This window comes from Mizuhopecten yessoensis, unplaced genomic scaffold, assembly GCF_002113885.1.
Source record: "Mizuhopecten yessoensis strain PY_sf001 unplaced genomic scaffold, ASM211388v2 scaffold7823, whole genome shotgun sequence".
Taxonomy (NCBI): domain Eukaryota; kingdom Metazoa; phylum Mollusca; class Bivalvia; order Pectinida; family Pectinidae; genus Mizuhopecten; species Mizuhopecten yessoensis.
This window is the reverse complement of record NW_018407240.1, coordinates 98,653-115,611: the sequence shown is the minus strand read 5'-3', so window position 1 is coordinate 115,611 and position 16,959 is coordinate 98,653. Positions and strand designations below refer to the sequence as shown.

The 16,959-nt window shown below is 39.3% G+C and overlaps 1 protein-coding gene across 6 annotated transcripts in view; it reads left to right on the top strand.

Annotated features, from left to right (window-relative positions):
• Nucleotides 1-16,959, top strand: part of LOC110454387 (phosphatidylinositol 3,4,5-trisphosphate 3-phosphatase TPTE2-like) — a 67,661-nt gene that overhangs the window by 8,764 nt on the left and 41,938 nt on the right. For 4 of the 6 annotated variants that reach the window (XR_002463372.1, XM_021503860.1, XM_021503859.1 and 1 more), the window contains exons 2-6: nt 9,005-9,245; nt 12,963-13,169; nt 13,613-13,705; nt 14,461-14,627; nt 14,839-14,903. Coding sequence is in view for 5 of the 6 variants with exons in the window: in XM_021503860.1 (XP_021359535.1) it covers nt 9,031-9,245; nt 12,963-13,169; nt 13,613-13,705; nt 14,461-14,627; nt 14,839-14,903 (747 nt within the window). In the remaining variant the exon portion in view is untranslated. Of the gene's footprint in view, nt 1-382; nt 451-7,945; nt 8,431-9,004; nt 9,246-12,962; nt 13,170-13,612; nt 13,706-14,460; nt 14,628-14,838; nt 14,904-16,959 lie in introns of those variants that run through there. The other 2 variants (XM_021503861.1, XM_021503862.1) reach the window with 2 other exon arrangements.

Here is a 16,959-nt window from a genome sequence, read left to right as displayed (position 1 = left end):
GCACAGGAGCAGCATGTGATGGAGACAGTATCCTATTCGGCACTGATGTGTGGAACCACACTGATATGTAGCACAGGAGCAGCATGTGATGGAGACAGTATCCTATTCGGCACTGATGTGTGGAACCACACTGATATGTCGCACAGGAGCAGCATGTGATGGAGACAGTATTCTATTCGGCACTGATGTGTGGAACCACAATGATATGTAGCACAGGAGCAGCATGTGATGGAGACAGTATCCTATTNAACTTTCAGAATCGTTGAAATACAGAGACATTTTCAAGCTATCAAGCTAACCAGAATCTGGGACCTCGGAAGGCCTGTGTGTTTATTGATCCCCATCCCTCTCCTATGTTTTCCGTGTTTACCCTCTCTGTGGTGCCTGACATGGCAGGGACTTGTTCACACCGTCAAGTGATAGACATGGACTAACACATATCCACAGAGGGTGAGTATTTAACGTACAGTTCAACGCGTGCATTACATGTTTGTGAACGAGAAAATCACCGACTTCAATATCATGTTCAATAACAGAGCATATTGTTATTATTTCATGGTGTGGTAAAGGATCAAAGGCGTCGTTATGTATCTAAGGCGTCGAAAAGGATATAAGGCGTGGTAAAGTGTTTAAGGCGTTGTAAAGGATCAAAAGGCGTGGTAAAGGATCTAAGGCTTGTTAAAGTATCTTAGGCGTCGTAAAGAAACTAAGGCGTGGTAAATGATCAAAGGCGTCGTAATGGATATAAGGCGTGGTAAAGGATCCAGGGTGTGGTAAAGGATCTAAGGCTTGGTAAAGGGATCTAAGGTGTGATAAAGGATTTTCGGTGTAGTAAAGTGTCTAAGGCGTGGTATAATATATAAGGCGTGGTAAAAGATCTAAGGCGTGGTAAAAGATCTATGGCGTGGTAAAGGATATTAGGCGTCGTAAAGAAACTAAGGCGTGGTAAAGGATCAAAGGCGTCGTAATGGATCTAAAGCGTCGTAAAGGATATAAGGCGTGGTAAAGTGGCTAAGGCGTTGTAAAGGATCATAGGTGTGATAAAGGATCTAAGGTGTGATAAAGTGGGTAAGGCGTGGTAAAGTGACTAAGGTATGAACATGGATCGAAGGTGTGGTTAAGGATCTATGGTGTGATAAAGGATATAAGGCGTGGTAAAGTGGCTAAGGCGTTGTAAAGGATCATAGGTGTGATAAAGGATCTAAGGTGTGATAAAGTGGCTAAGGCGTGGTAAAGTGTCTAAGAGATGGATCTAATATCGCGATATGTTTCCTGTTATGACAGCTTTAAGTGCAACTATTGAATGAAGAAGCTGTGTGGAACCACACTAATATGTCGCACAGGGGCAGCATGTGATGGAGACAGTATCATATTCGGCACTGATGTGTGGAACCACACTGATATGTCGCACAGGAGCAGCATCTGATTGAGACAGTATCCTATTCGGCACTGATGTGTGGAACCACACCGATATGTCGTACAGGAGCAGCAGGTGATGGAGACAGTATCCTATTCGACACTGATGTGTGGAACCACACTGATATGTCGTACATGAGCAGCTGGTGATGGAGACAGTATCCTATTCGGCACTGATGTGTGGAACCACACGGATATGTCGTACAGGAGCAGCAGGTGATGGAGACAGTATCCTATTCGGCACTGATGTGTTGAGCCACACTGATATGTAGCACAGGAGCAGCATGTGATGGAGACAGTATCCTATTCGGCACTGATGTGTGGAACCACACTGATATGTCGCACAGGCGCAGCATGTGATGGAGACAGTATCCTATTCGGCACTGATGTGTTGAACCACACTGATATGTAGCACAGGAGCAGCATGTGATGGAGACATTATCCTATTTGGCACTGATGTGTGGAACCACACCGATATGTAGCACAGGAGCAGCATGTGATGGAGACAGTATCCTATTCGGCATTGATGTGTGGAACCACACTGATATGTCGTACAGGAGCAACATGTGATGGAGACAGTATCATATTCGGCATTGATGTGTGGAACCACACTGATATGTAGCACAGGAGCAACATGTGATGGAGACAGTATCATATTCGACACTGATGTGTGTATTCAAACATACCACTTTGCTATTACTTACATTACTTTCAGCATCTTTTACAAGAAGATTGACACGCGGAAATAAGTTTTATTACTGAATACTATCGTATATGTTTTATTACTGAATACTATCGTATATGTTTTATTACTGAATACTATCGTATATGTTTTATTACTGAATACTATACTCCAATGTCTGTAGCCAGGGTTCCGTTCAGGAGACTTTCGTCCGTGGACTGCAATTTCAAGCATGCCCACTAAGCCTTTCTCGTTTAAAAATCACTGTATCGGCCCCTGCAACCTATCACTTCGATCTCGATCGCTCGGCGGGCTATATCCATAGATCGCTTGTCATGGTGCGAATCACTCCGAATACCAGCTAAGTTTGTAAACAAAGTTAGCTTAAGTTCATGGATACTGGACCAGACAATAAGAGCATAAGATGAGTCACGTGATTGAATTCACTTACATAATCCCCCCCCCCCCCCCCCTTATTGTCCAAATTCTACTAAAATGACTCTAACAAGTGAATTGTGTTATTCTTTGCAAAATAGAAAAGCAGCGCGCGTGCACGTGCCTATTCATTCACATCCGAAATTACATATTTTCAGAAAATCTTTGACAACATTCTCCATTGCAGTCTTGAGCTATAATACACTTGATCTTAGATAGATAATTACAACAGCTGAACTTTCTAAGAAAAGCCGTAATATTTTCGCCGGCCAGATGTTCGCCATTTGTCCTAGTGAACACTGTGTCTTTAAACCCGTTCTAAGAATTAGGTTTTGGCGTTCCTAATATGAATCGAACCCTAAGTTCCCTTATCGTAGATTACATATGATAGATAGGAGATGTTTTATACGGCATATTAACGAATCACTAAAACTGATATCGATTCGACGGTTATGTGAGCATGGCCTTTCTGTCCATCCTGTTTGCTATATGGGTCGTATCCCGGAAACTCTAATTTAATATTTGATGAAAAATCCGGACCATTTAGTGGTACCACTTGTTATGGTTATAAAAAAAAAATCCTGTGACGGATTCATCAATATCAGAATATCAGGAACAGACTTATTAACGACATACATATCAATATAGTATTTATAGATTTGTTTATTTTTCATTTGAGTTATCGAAATGAACAATAACGTATAATGTTGTACACTTGTAAACTCGTTATTGGCAGTTCATACCAAAAGCCTTTTTGCTTATAGGTACATACATCTATACATATAACATTATCTACATTAGACAGGAGAGTGACATCACAATAGTTAAATATTATTTCTGACCGAGTACTTACCTAACTGTAAAAGTGCATACATAGATTTGCATTCGTTACAACACGTTGTGTTTATGAAAACCATGTCGTTCGATGATTCTGTAATGTTTTTATAAGAAGGACTCAAAGAGGAGAGAAACAAATTATAAATAATTGATATGCTATTTATTTTTATCAACATAACTAGCAATGCCCCATATACCAACAGAAAACCCGAAATGTAACAATTTTTAAACAGCTGTTGCAAAAATTCTGTCAGCCCCTTTCAAATCGAAAATCGAATAGGATCGAAACATTCTGAACATTTCTCCGACTGTGGGCATGCTACGTCGAACAACTCCGTATTGTTTCATGGAGGAGACTATCGACCAATAGAAATTAAATCGGGTCCCATTTTGTAAGACACCAAAATGGAACTGATAGTGAGGCTATATGTATTATACTTTCCAAAAAGCATTGCTCAATAGATGTAAGAGCAGTATGCATTGTCGGCGGCGCCATTAAAGACTCCAAGAACGGAGAGTAGTCTTGTCGGATACGACGAAGCAATCATCGGGAGTGTACTGTTGGCTCTGGATTGGATATGAATCCTGCCTTAAGTGTCCCGTCCTGGTGATAGATGGAACTCTCTAACTCTGACACCTCGGAGTCGCGATCCAGTTCCAAACCGGAAATTGGTCCTCTCTGCGTTGTTCCTGCCTGTGGCGGTCATTCAGGCAAAATTTTACTTTGAAATCTCAGACCCGAGTGCCAACCTGATGTGTTGCATCATCCTAAACAGACGTGGGCATGCTAATTTGACATACACTGGATGCGCTGTTTGAGTTTACGTGTCTGCAGATGATTTGGCCACTCAATAACCATTTTGGTGTTCCATCACGGCATCGACAAATGGCGTTCCACCTGGTCACAATAGTCTGGCATCGAGCTAGTCAGAGGAACGAATAGTTAAAAAGGGAGAAAGGGAAATGAATGTATGTCTGAATTCGAAGGGTTGTAATGGGGGCTGCAGATCAGATGTGATATATTCGATTCAACCGAGAAGACGGCACTGATGATAACCACAAATTCTGCAGGTTCCTCAAATAAGTAACCTGATACGAGCATATTTTGGGAGTTTTCCAGCCTTTCACTAATCCTATAAATACATATGTACATGTATGTATTATCTGTACTACCTAAAACTCTGCTACGCATAGGATCCTAGCTCCAGGCATATGAACTCATTCACCCCTGAAATTTCATAATGAACTTTTCCAACCTCTGAATTGGAAGAGTTTAGATATGTCTTCAATGGTTAATGATTTAACTAGCATTTCAACAATTACATCTGTCCCGCCCGTTCCAAGCTTTTTACTTCAGACGATGTTATTTTCATTTTCCTATTGCTTCTTTACATTTGTCTTTATAACCTCCCTCCCCAAGCCACTTTAGATCCCCTTTACATTTTTTTTTTTTAACCCCCCCCCCCCCAAAGCCCCTTTAGATCCCCTTTACATTTGTCTATCTAACCTCCCTCCCCAAGCCACTTTAGATCCCCTTTACATTTGTCTTTCTAACCTCCCTCCCCAAGCCACTTTATATCCCTTTTACAATGAAACGTTTACCCACACTACAAATAATTGCCGGACGCTAATACTCAGTAATCTGGTTACATTAGACAGGTAATTGCTATATCAACAATCTGGACAAATTTATTCTGAATATTTCATTGGCAACTTGAGTGCCGTGACTTACACGGATCCATAATATACAGTAAAAAATCGTTATATTAAAGGGTCCAAACATTGGCATAGCGACGAACTGCTCGCTGGTAAATGTAGCATTCGTGTTCCAGAACTAACCTTGATCAATAATTGTTTTCATTCTCATACATGTACGTACAGTCAGTAGTAAGTTAACTATTTGTACTTAATTGGTCGTTTCCGCCACGCTTGAAATGCAGACATAATGACAGCTGTGACGACCTAATACCGACTCCGTTTGCCATATATTTCACGTATCCATTCAAATATATAAAATTGATTTGTTTGAAAACAAACATCAAATTCCAGACATTGTTTTGCTGTGATGACGATTATTTTGAATACCAACTGGTGCAGGATTTATTTTAGATGTTTACATGGACGAAAATGTATATATAGTTTATAAAGCATTATTATTTGATAGTACATACTAGTAAGCGCTTTACTTAAACGAAACCGGGCGGTTCAGTGTAACAGTGTATTTCTTTCTGATGTACAGTTTTCGTAAAGATCTTGTCCCTCGAGTTGTGGTCAAATGTAGACTGGAAAGCGTCTTATTAAACAGCGGCCCCCGGATATTTCTCTTAATACTGCTGTCTCCTTGAGTTAGACCCATCATTTCGAAAATCCTTAAGCCGTCACTGTCATTTACCAAAATACTCTACATTTAGATTAAATATATCCCGCAGTTACTAATGCACGAATATAGCATTTAACAAATGTAACCGGAAACTTGACAAAGTGATCACGTGGTTATCATGTGCGCGAGCCTTGATCGTGTCCTAATAGCAAGGTCATTGTCATGATGGGTTCGGAAACGGATCATGGAAGGCCTGTTACAAGATTAAGTGGAATAGCAATACTGACCTTATCGACAATGGTGTTCCTCGTAAAGTCAGCTGATCTACAATTAATTCGACAGTACGGACGCTAATTAATTATTTATGGTAATACTAACCTGACACGACAAAGGATATTGACATATCCATGGAAATCGACATCTGGTATATCTGGTGTCAACTGTAATGCATGTTTCATGTTGGTAGCCACAGCTGGTGTAACACCACTGTAACTCACTTTTATAATTAAACTTTACATTATTACGAATTATGTCGAAAAATTCATTGAAAATATCAAATTCAAAAATGTATTGATGTTAAATTGTCATCATAATGGTTTCCAATATGCATTTAACACGGTAGCATTTTGAATTACGACACACGTGTTCTCAACAAATGCAGGAAAAATGCAACGTTTTTCCAAATGTGCCGCTCAAAATGTAAAAATAATGTTTAACCATTGTTTTTCAACACTTTAAAAGGAAATGTTTCCAATGTATATGTATATTTAAAGCACACTTATATTGATGTTGTAATTAAGTTTATGCGAGGGAAGTGCTTTTCAATAAAGGAAAAAGTTGTACAATTCGTATGATAAAGATATGTATGTTTATGGAGAGGTATAAATCTAAAAGCATTTTATTTTACTGAGCGACCGACAACTGGCTATATGATTCATTGTCAGTAACCTGTGTAATGTGTGCTGTTTAAACAGCAACCGATTCATTCCATCCACATGCTACTTTGTTATGACATCGGTTCCTGCAAGTGACTGTTTATGTATTCGGGACAGTTGGTAACGCTCAATACTGACCTGAGTGGCTCTGTCGGAACTATGCTGATGTACGTGCCTTGCTATGTTATTTGTCAATATATAAATATGACATTCATTAGCAGGTGATAGTGAATATTGTCAACCCGAGAAAACCATTGTCACCCGAGGCGAAGGATGACAATGGTTTTCTCGGGTTGACAATATTCACTGTCACCTGCTAATGAATGTCATATCTATTTTGTTACACCAAAAGTCAATGTAGCTCAGAAACGGCAGCAAACCTCGATAATGACATCTTGTTTGTTGATAGTCTGCTGTTTACAATCGCTATCGCACCGGCGCTTGATGAAATTGGCTGTTGCCGTCAAACGTTCTTGTGACCATCACGTTGGGGAAACGAAGCGGTGCACGCACATTTTTTGCGCATGTGATATTTTTCACTGTCTCATGGCAATATCACCCGCGCCCCTTAAAACCAATGTATTTTCGGAGGGTGACAGAGATTTTTGTTTAATTTTCTCCCAACCAATCAAATAGCTAGAAATTCACTTGAGGTGTAACAAAGTGAATTGATCAATGGGAGAGCAGCATTTAAAGAAATAATCCTCGCGATTTTAATGTGTCGTCTTAATCACATGTCATTCACTAGACTATAGATGATAGGTGATATCTCTTCGGTAAGTGACTTTGTCGACTGCAAACGTACTAAATAGATTATTCCGTTGCATAATTTATTGTAGCCTGTTTTGGACTTCTAAAGACCACAAGTGAAATTTTCAAGATTGTACAGCTCTTTGTTTGTATTGAGATTGCAAGGCATTTATGATAATGACGCACCGAATATGGTAATTTATTATATATATATATATATTGCATGTAACTATCTTCATTATTATCTGTTTTAACCACTGACGTTAAAAGCGACAAGTAGAAAACTCCATAGAGATTAACGACTGGCAGCGCATCATCTCTAACACCCTACACAACTAATAAGTACAATTGCAATATAATGTGCTTGTATTCAGAGGAAACCAAATTCAAATACGCAATAGGGCGTAGCTCTGACGTCACTGGCTACAATACATAATACCATAAAGGTCGTCCACTGTATATAACTTTATAAATACTATGTATAGGTACCATGACTTCACAAGTATACTAATTAGTATTGTTGGCGACGAAGCTGTTTATGTCGGATATTTCTAGGGTTCACAGTTTCCCCACCAGCTCACTAGTACACGCTGTACTTGGTTCTATGCCCAGAGTACCAGTAATTCGGCCTCCGTTATAGACGTTGGCGGTAGACCGTGAGGTCTGGAGGGACAATTTCCATTGACAGGTATCCCTCGTCTAGTGACAAGCTCGCGCGGTGAACTTGTTTGTCCATGAAGTCGTCTGGACAGCCACTGGACTGGTCAGACTTTTGCTACAGTAGGCGCGATATGTGATTGTGCTCATCGCCGCTAGAGCAATGGCGGGCTCATTTTGCACAACAGGTTCTGCCTGTGTGTTAATTATGTAGTATTCATTGATTTATTTTGTAAATATTTGAGTACTCTCAGAACGAAAACTAGGACTGTACTTAGAAGGATCTGTTCCGGTTATTGTTTATAGCTGACGCGGTTCTATAAAACACTAGATATTCATTATTCCAAATCGATAATTTCATGGAGATTTTGGAAATGCCAGACGCCGGAAACGTCTCAGTGAGTGAATCACGAAGTCAAGCGGAAGTGTTATATGGTTGTGGATGTGATGCTCTGACAAAGTGTTCTGTGACCATCGTCTGTGTTTTATTTTGACGAACTGTTCTATTAGGGCCTGATTTATGTTCTGACAAGGTGTTCACTGTTGGTCCGTGTGTATTTACGTTCTGACAAAGTGTTCACTGTTGCTCCGTGTTACGTTCTGACAAAGTGTTCACTGTTGCTCCGTGTTATGTTCTGACAAAGTGTTCACTGTTGGTCCGTGTTATGTTCTGACAAAGTGTTCACTGTTGCTCCGTGTTACGTTCTGACAAGGTGTTCACTGTTGCACCGTATTATGTTCTGACAAAGTGTTCACTGTTGCACCGTGTTACGTTCTGACAAAGTGTTCACTGTTGCTCCGTGTTATGTTCTGACAAAGTGTTCACTGTTGGTCCGTGTTATGTTCTGACAAAGCGTTCACTGTTGCTCCGTGTTATGATCTGACTAAATGTTCTCTGACGTGTTATACCGAGGATATTCTAAGATACTTCTATATAAGTGTGACGTGTAGTTTTGGATACATCGTTTATAGGTATTAGCGAGGCTTGATGTATAGCCATGGAAGATACGGAGAAAAACGGGACTGTGGTCGTGGATATCCCTCAGGACCTACCCCTAGACATGCTTCCCCCGATCGTAGGTCGCATGGAGCTCGACCTTCCTGATGATAGGAGGAGTAACACGAGTCGGCGTTCCAGTCTGCCCCCTCCACCAGACTCTCATCTACCTCTGGAGGAGGGCAACACCAACGTGCCCCCATCAACACGCTTCCAGTACGTATACACTTTTTATGGTTTGATGTGAATTAATTTGGTATAAATGACATAGTCATGGTATAGACAATGTGAATTGGTCGTTCAATTTATAGAATTTGTATCTTATGATCGTACTGACTCTGTGACGTAATTTGTAAAAGCTGTCGTTATAATACTGGTGCTGTTTGTTCAGGCATAGTTAGATGAATATAAACAGTTATATCGACCTGTGCATGTTCGGGGAAAGATTAGACCTGCTGTTTCACCACTGTATGTCGTTTGAGGCGACTAACGTGGGGCCAGACTCGGATCCTTACCTGCATAGGATTTTAGTTTCCTTTTGTTTTCTCTTACTCACATACACTTATGTCATCGTTATAACAACTTCGTTGTTCTTTGTTGTAAAGGTGCTTCATGACTATAGTGAGGTATACAATTATCTTATGATATATATACGTAATTCTATAGTGATCGTATGGGTAGTAAGGTATGTAAGTGTGGTATAGTTTAGATACAGTTGACACAGATCGTATGGGTGGTAAGGTATGTAATTGTGGAATAGTTTAGATACAGTTGACAGAGATCGTATGTGTAGTAAGGTATGTGATTGTGGTATAGTTTAGATACAGTTGATAGAGATCGTATGGGTGGTAAGGTAGGGAATTGTGGAATAGTTTAGATACAGTTGACACAGATCGTGTGGGTGGTAAGGTATGTAATTGTGGAATAGTTTAGATACAGTTGACATAGATCGTATGGGTAGTAAGGTATGTGATTGTGGTCTAGTTTAGATACAGTTGACAGAGGTCGTATGGGTAGTAAGGTATGTGATTGTGGTATAGTTTAGATACAGTTGATAGAGATCGTATGGGTGGTAAGGTAGGTAATTGTGGAATAGTTTAGATACAGTTGACCCAGATCGTATGGGTAGTAAGGTATGTGATTGTGGTATAGTTTAGATACAGTTGACAGAGATCGTATGGGTAGTAAGGTATGTAAGTGTGGTATAGTTTAGATACAGTTGAGAGATCGTATGGGTAGTAAGGTATGTAATTGTGGTATAGTTTAGATACAGTTGACAGAGATCGTATGTGTAGTATGGTATGTGATTGTGGTATTGTTTAGATACAGTTGACAGAGATCGTATGGGTAGTGAGGTATGTAATTGTGGTATAGTTTAGATACAGTTGACACAGATCGTATGCGTAGTAAGGTATGTAATTGTGGAATAGTTTAGATACAGTTGACACAGATCGTATGGGAAGTAAGGTATGTAATTGTGGTATAGTTTAGATACAGTTGGCACAGATCGTATGGGTAGTAAGGTATGTAAGTGTGGTATAGTTTAGATACAGTTGAGAGATCGTATGGGTAGTGAGGTATGTAATTGTGGTATAGTTTAGATACAGTTGGCACAGATCGTATGGGTAGTAAGGTATGTAAGTGTGGTATAGTTTAGATACAGTTGAGAGATCGTATGGGTAGTGAGGTATGTAATTGTGGTATAGTTTAGATACAGTTGACACAGATCGGATGGGGAGTAAGGGATGTAATTGTGGGATAGTTTAGATACAGTTGACACAGATCGTATGGGTAGTAAGGTATGTGATTGTGGTATAGTTTAGATACAGTTGACAGAGATGGTATGGATAGTAAGGTATGTGATTGTGGTATAGTTTAGATACAGTTGACAGAGATCGTATGGGTGGTAAGGTATGTGATTGTGGTATAGTTTAGATACAGTTGACGGATCTGCTACCTCACTAATATACCATGTCAAAGTCACCCATCATAGCAAGGTGTTAACGATGACGAACGTTAAACAGGGAACAACAGCTACCATTTTCAGGACTTTAGTATGTCCCGAAAACAAAACCCGTTGTTAGGAAGTTATAAAGATCCCTAAACCAGGTTTGGTTTAGTATTGTTTGACGTCCTATCAACAGCTATGGTCATTTAAGGACGGCCTCCGCTGTGTGCAAGATACATGCGTGTAGTGTATGCGTGTGTGTTTTGGGAGGCTGCGATATATGTTCGTGTATGTAACCTTGTGATAGCGCGGAACTGATGCCGACTTTATAGTGCTACTTCACTGAAACATACTGCCGAAGACACCCAGCAGGACATCCCACCCGGTCACATTATACTGACAACGGGCGAACCAGTCGTCCCACTCCTAAATTGCTGAACGTTAAGCAGGAGTAGAATTGCCTCGGCCAGGGGACAGAACCCAAAGCCTTCCTCACAGGGGCGAACGCTCAACTAAAGGCCAAAAGTGAGGCATTGTCAAGGAAAACATTAGGAAGAAGAAAGTTGTTAGGAAAGAAGAGAAAAGATGAGATCATGCAATGGGGGCAGCAGGTACAATTATTACGCCCTACCTGCAGGGACATCCCTAAACTGTCGTACGGTTTAGGTATAACGGTTGTGTGATAAGGTATTCAATGGTCGTTTTCTCATGTATTCTAGTCATATGACGTGATCAATAATTTCCGTATAAGTGGTATATAGTGGTTATGTATACATTTGTAATTAGGCTAGATAAATGATGATATAACTCTGTGCTGGACATTGATCAGACACGTTGTATTACAATGCATTAGACATACTAGTGTTGTTGTAATACGCTAATGATGTCTAACTCTTTGGTGAGCTCAAATCGTTACCTATCACAAACTGCCGCATCTCACTGCCCCCGTCGGTATTTACGGTTCTGGAATCATTATTTAAAGTAAACAACACCCATCTGAATTCAGTATCTTGTTATACTATTATCTACGCCTGTATAAACAGAAATGGTCAGCAGAGAGATCGCCATTGATTGATACAAGTGGCCTTTATAAGTCTGTAATGGTGTTGATCCGAGCTAGTTGACCATTATACCCGTACATTCCAATATATGTTCACACATACTGACAATAATATTATTTTTCATAATTATACACGTGTACTATTTTAAGCATCGTACGTATTCTTACAAAACCCGAACATATCGCAGCCTCCCAAAATACACACACATACACTACACGCATGCATCTTGCACACAGGGGAGGCCGTCCTTAAATGACCTTAGCTGTTAATAGGACGTTAAACAAAATCAAACAAACATACAAACAAATCTTACAAACCCCGCAGGAGATGTCCTTTTTTTGTTTAACATTAACAGAGACTAAATGTACGATGTAAAGAACTTTATACAAAATGTAATATAAGGGTTATTATTTCCTCGAAATGTATTCAATAACTGTTAATTGGGTTATTGCGTCATCACAATTTATGAACAAGGATGTTTATTGACCAGTTTGAAGTGATAACTCCAAACCCAGAATCAGAAATCCTAATTGTGAGCCGGAAAGTGAGGAAATGATATTGAAAGGTTACAACGTAGTCTTCATCCATGATTCATTCCAAATTGGGATTTTTTATTGACCGTAAGAAAGGTGTCGACTGGATTTAATATCCAACATTGTGACACACTATTTTGGTGCACAATCGTGTTGGTGATTGGCTCGTGTCAAAATCAATTCAATAACTCTAAAACTGATATCCTTTCACATTATGACGTGAATCACGATGCCACTCGCATAACGTTAAGTGATATATAGATTATATTTCCAAATGTGACTTTTGTATTGAAAGTAGCACAAAGGTCTAACATATCAGAAATATGGGGTCTATGCAAGTCTATGGGGTGAAAGGTCAACAATGTTTGATCAATCTTTGTATGGTTTTCAGACGCTGCCGATGGAAGGTCAGAGCGCTTGTCGAACACCTTCTTTTCCGCCTTTTCACCGTCATCCTCATCCTCGTGGACATCTCCCTAGTCATCGTCGATTTCTGTGCCACCCTAGACGAATCGACGTCACAAAAAATTACCATCACATCACGAGCCATAATCATATACTTCGTTGTGGAGATCATACTTCGAATATTCGCAAAAGGGTGAGCTCCCAGCAGTATGTAAATGGTAAACTATATGTATCAGTGTGGGCTGCCTTAGGTTAAGTGAATAATATTACCACGTATACTTTTAGTTTATATCACGATGATAACCAAAACTAGAGGCAGTTTCTCAGTATTTATCATTTTTGTAAAAAATAATGTTTAGTTAATTAATAAAATACGATTCCGTCCCTCGCCATTTGAAGATTATTGCTCTGCTCAATCACGTTTCATGATAAAAGACTGATTCTAACTATATGTAGGATTGTTATTCCAATTTCATGTGAAACTGATTAGACGATCTCGTAAAATACAAAACAGTTAGCACGTGCTCCTTTTTCATTATCCGAGTTGATGTTTATCACTCTATTTAATTAGCTATTCAGCTTCTTTGTGTTGTTATGATCAGATCATTAATCTAGTAACTTTCCAATATTTTGTAGCATCGATTTTTTCAAGAATTGTTTTGATGTGACAGACATGGTTATAGTACTAGCTACTTTCATCATAGACATGGCGCTGAGTAACTATGGCAGGTGAGTAACTATGGCGCTTAGTAACTATGGCAGGTGAGTAACTATGGCAGGTGAGTAACTATGGCGCTGAGTAACTATGGCAGGTGAGTTAACTATGGCAGGTTGAGTAACTATGACAGGTGAGTAACTATGGCAGGTGAGTAACTATGACAGGTGAGTAGCTATGGCGCTGAGTAACTATGGCAGGTGAGTAACTATGACAGGTGAGTAACTATGGCAGGTGAGTAGCTATGGAGGTGAGTAGCTATGGCGCTGAGTAAGTATGGCAGGTGAGTAACTATGGCAGGTGAGTAACTATGGCAGGTGAGTAATTATGACAGGTGAGTGACTATGGCAGGTGAGTAACTATGGCAGGTGAGTGACGCTGTGGCTATTCACGAGAAATGAATGCAATACATTAACATTGTTCCCAGATTTGCGATGTTAAGAGAGACGGTCCCTATAGGGTAAGGGTCCCTATCATATCATCTCAGTATTCTCTCCATTATGCTTTGTTTGTTTAGACTTTTTGTTGTGTTGAATTCAGATTTTACAAATACAGCACAAGAAATGATAATTTGGTATAAAACGATTAGATGAAGCACTAAACTTGATGAAGTATTTTACTTTGATGAAGTGGCATACAGAAACTAGATTTGATAGATATTATTTGATAATTTATTGAAAGTTGATGAAATAATCAGGTAATGACAGTGAATTTTGGAAGTAATCATATGGTCACTGGGTGTAGTTTAGAATCAAATCTTCCATTGCAGATGGGGGGTCGTCGGTCGTACCTTACGTATCATCCGTATCGGCCGAAGCGTAGTCATCATGGTCGGGCAGTACCGTCACGTGATCACAGCCACAAGGAAGACAGTATCACAAAACAAACGACGGTATCTCAAGGACGGATTTGACCTTGACCTTTGTTACATCACAGGTTAGCATTATTCATATTACAAATATACTTGTATGACTTTTTGAACTATTCTAACACTTACATCAGTTGTAAAGATCCTAGTTTACGATCGTATCTATTAATATCATACCGGCACAATAAGAATGTAACTTGTAACCAAACTGGAAACATATTCTTTTACTATAAATAATTGTCATGGTAACACACTTACAAACCATCTGTTCCTCTTCAGAGCGGGTGATCGCAATGTCGTTTCCATCGTCAGGGGTACGGAAGATGTACCGAAACCCTATCAACGTAAGTACCATGGCACGTTCTAGGCACGTGCAGTTTGTACAGTACAATGTTAGAAGTCGCGGCCTCTCGGTACACTGGTTTACTCTCTGTTCATAATTTGTCGTTTAGTTGTGTACACACTAGTATTATACATGGTGTTATCATTGCTGTAAGACATGGTGATGTGTCTTTGTGTGTGTCGGCTGGCCTGTAACACTATTGAGATGACTGTCGATACATAGATTACTTATGTTAAATATATAACAAAAGTGCACAGCAGTCGACTCTCATCTCACAGCAGTCGACTCCCATCTCCCCGTTTGTCTGTTAGTGAAAGATACACACCGAGGTCTTGTTACCGTTTATAAATGTTTGAAATATGAACAATCATCTCACGCATTTCTTGCCAGATGGCGAAGGGTTAAGAGATGGGGTTAAAGGTTAAGAGATGGGATTAAAGGTTAAACAGAGGTTTTGGATCAAGCCAGTCTCGGTTACAAAGCATTGCAATGCATAATGGCGCATTTTTCCAAATATTTCCTTCTAAAATTCTTTGCTTTTACTTTTTTGTTAATTGTCAATGTAAATCAGATAGCAGTGATACTATAACAACGCTTAATAGTTGTCTGGATGAAGTTTAAGGTAGTCTTGCATTGAAATAAATTTCTATATATTTATCGACATTTTTGTGTCCCCTACGACGGATGTCGGAAAGACACATAGGCGTTGCTTTTCCGACGGCGGCGGCGGCGGCGTCAACAATGTTAAGGTTTTGCGTTTAGCTCTGTTTCTGACAAAGCTACACCAACAAAACCTCGATCATAGATGAAGCATGGGTAGTGGAGCCTACTGTAATACAAACATTTTATTGATTTGTAAAAAACTCAAATTTCTGGACTTCGAAAAAAACTCAACGTTAAGGTTTTGCGTTTAGCTCTTACGTATTAGGCTGTTTTTGACAAAGTATAAATGCTAGAGCAACCAAACTTGGGTCATAGGTGTATCATGGGATGTTTCGCTAAATGCATTACACTCTTTACTAGCATTTCAACCATTTCTGTATTTTTTGGCTAAAAACCTCAAATTTCTGGACTTAGAAAAAACCTCAACGTTAAGGTTTTGCGTTTAGCTCTTGCATATTAGGCTCTTTCTGACAAAGTATAAGAGCTACACCAACCAAACCTCGATCATACATGTATCATGGGTAGTAGAGCCTACTACTCTAAAAACATTTCATGGATTTCTGCACTTTTTCGGATAAAAACTTCTTCACTTAAAAAAAAATCAATGTTATGATTTTGCGTTTAGGTCCGTTTCCTTATGTACTATGTCAAATGCTTATTATATTGACAAAGCGGGACAGGCGATACATATAATTACGCGTAATTCTTGTTTAATGTTTGTGAGTATACTACTAAACACATATGACTAGTGCTTTAAAATCTACGTTTTCTTTGCTTTGACTTGTTTTATGCAAAATTCCTACCACCCATTGTTTCTTTGTATAAAATATATGTTCCCATAAGAGTTCTGAGGCATATGTTTTCACAGGATCTCTTTATCGCAAATACATCTACTCTTAAAAACAACTAAAATATCACGCGAACAACACAAATCTCAAACTGTTTGCATATATGAATACCCTTGTATTTATAATAATTCAGTAAGCGTCTGAATTCCATTTATGTTGTTCTCTGTGATATGGGAATACCCACGAGTATACATATTGGACCGCCATTTACGTCAGAAACGAGCCCCATACTGTTTGTCGAAATTTCATTATAAATATATGAAATGATCATCTCACATTCTGTTTATATTGTTTGGTCCACATCTGCATAATCAATACCTTCCGTATTTGTTATTTGTTGCAACATTGGCATCAATTATTGAAAAGAAAAATGATCATGAAATAAAAGCAGCTTTATGTTTGTTGATCTGAAATGTAGGAGACAATGCTATGACGCTGTATGTTTATTGATCTGACTTGTAGTAGACAATGCCATGACACTGTATGTTTATCGATCTGACTTGTAGTAGACAATGCCATGACACTGGATGTTTATTACATTCCGTA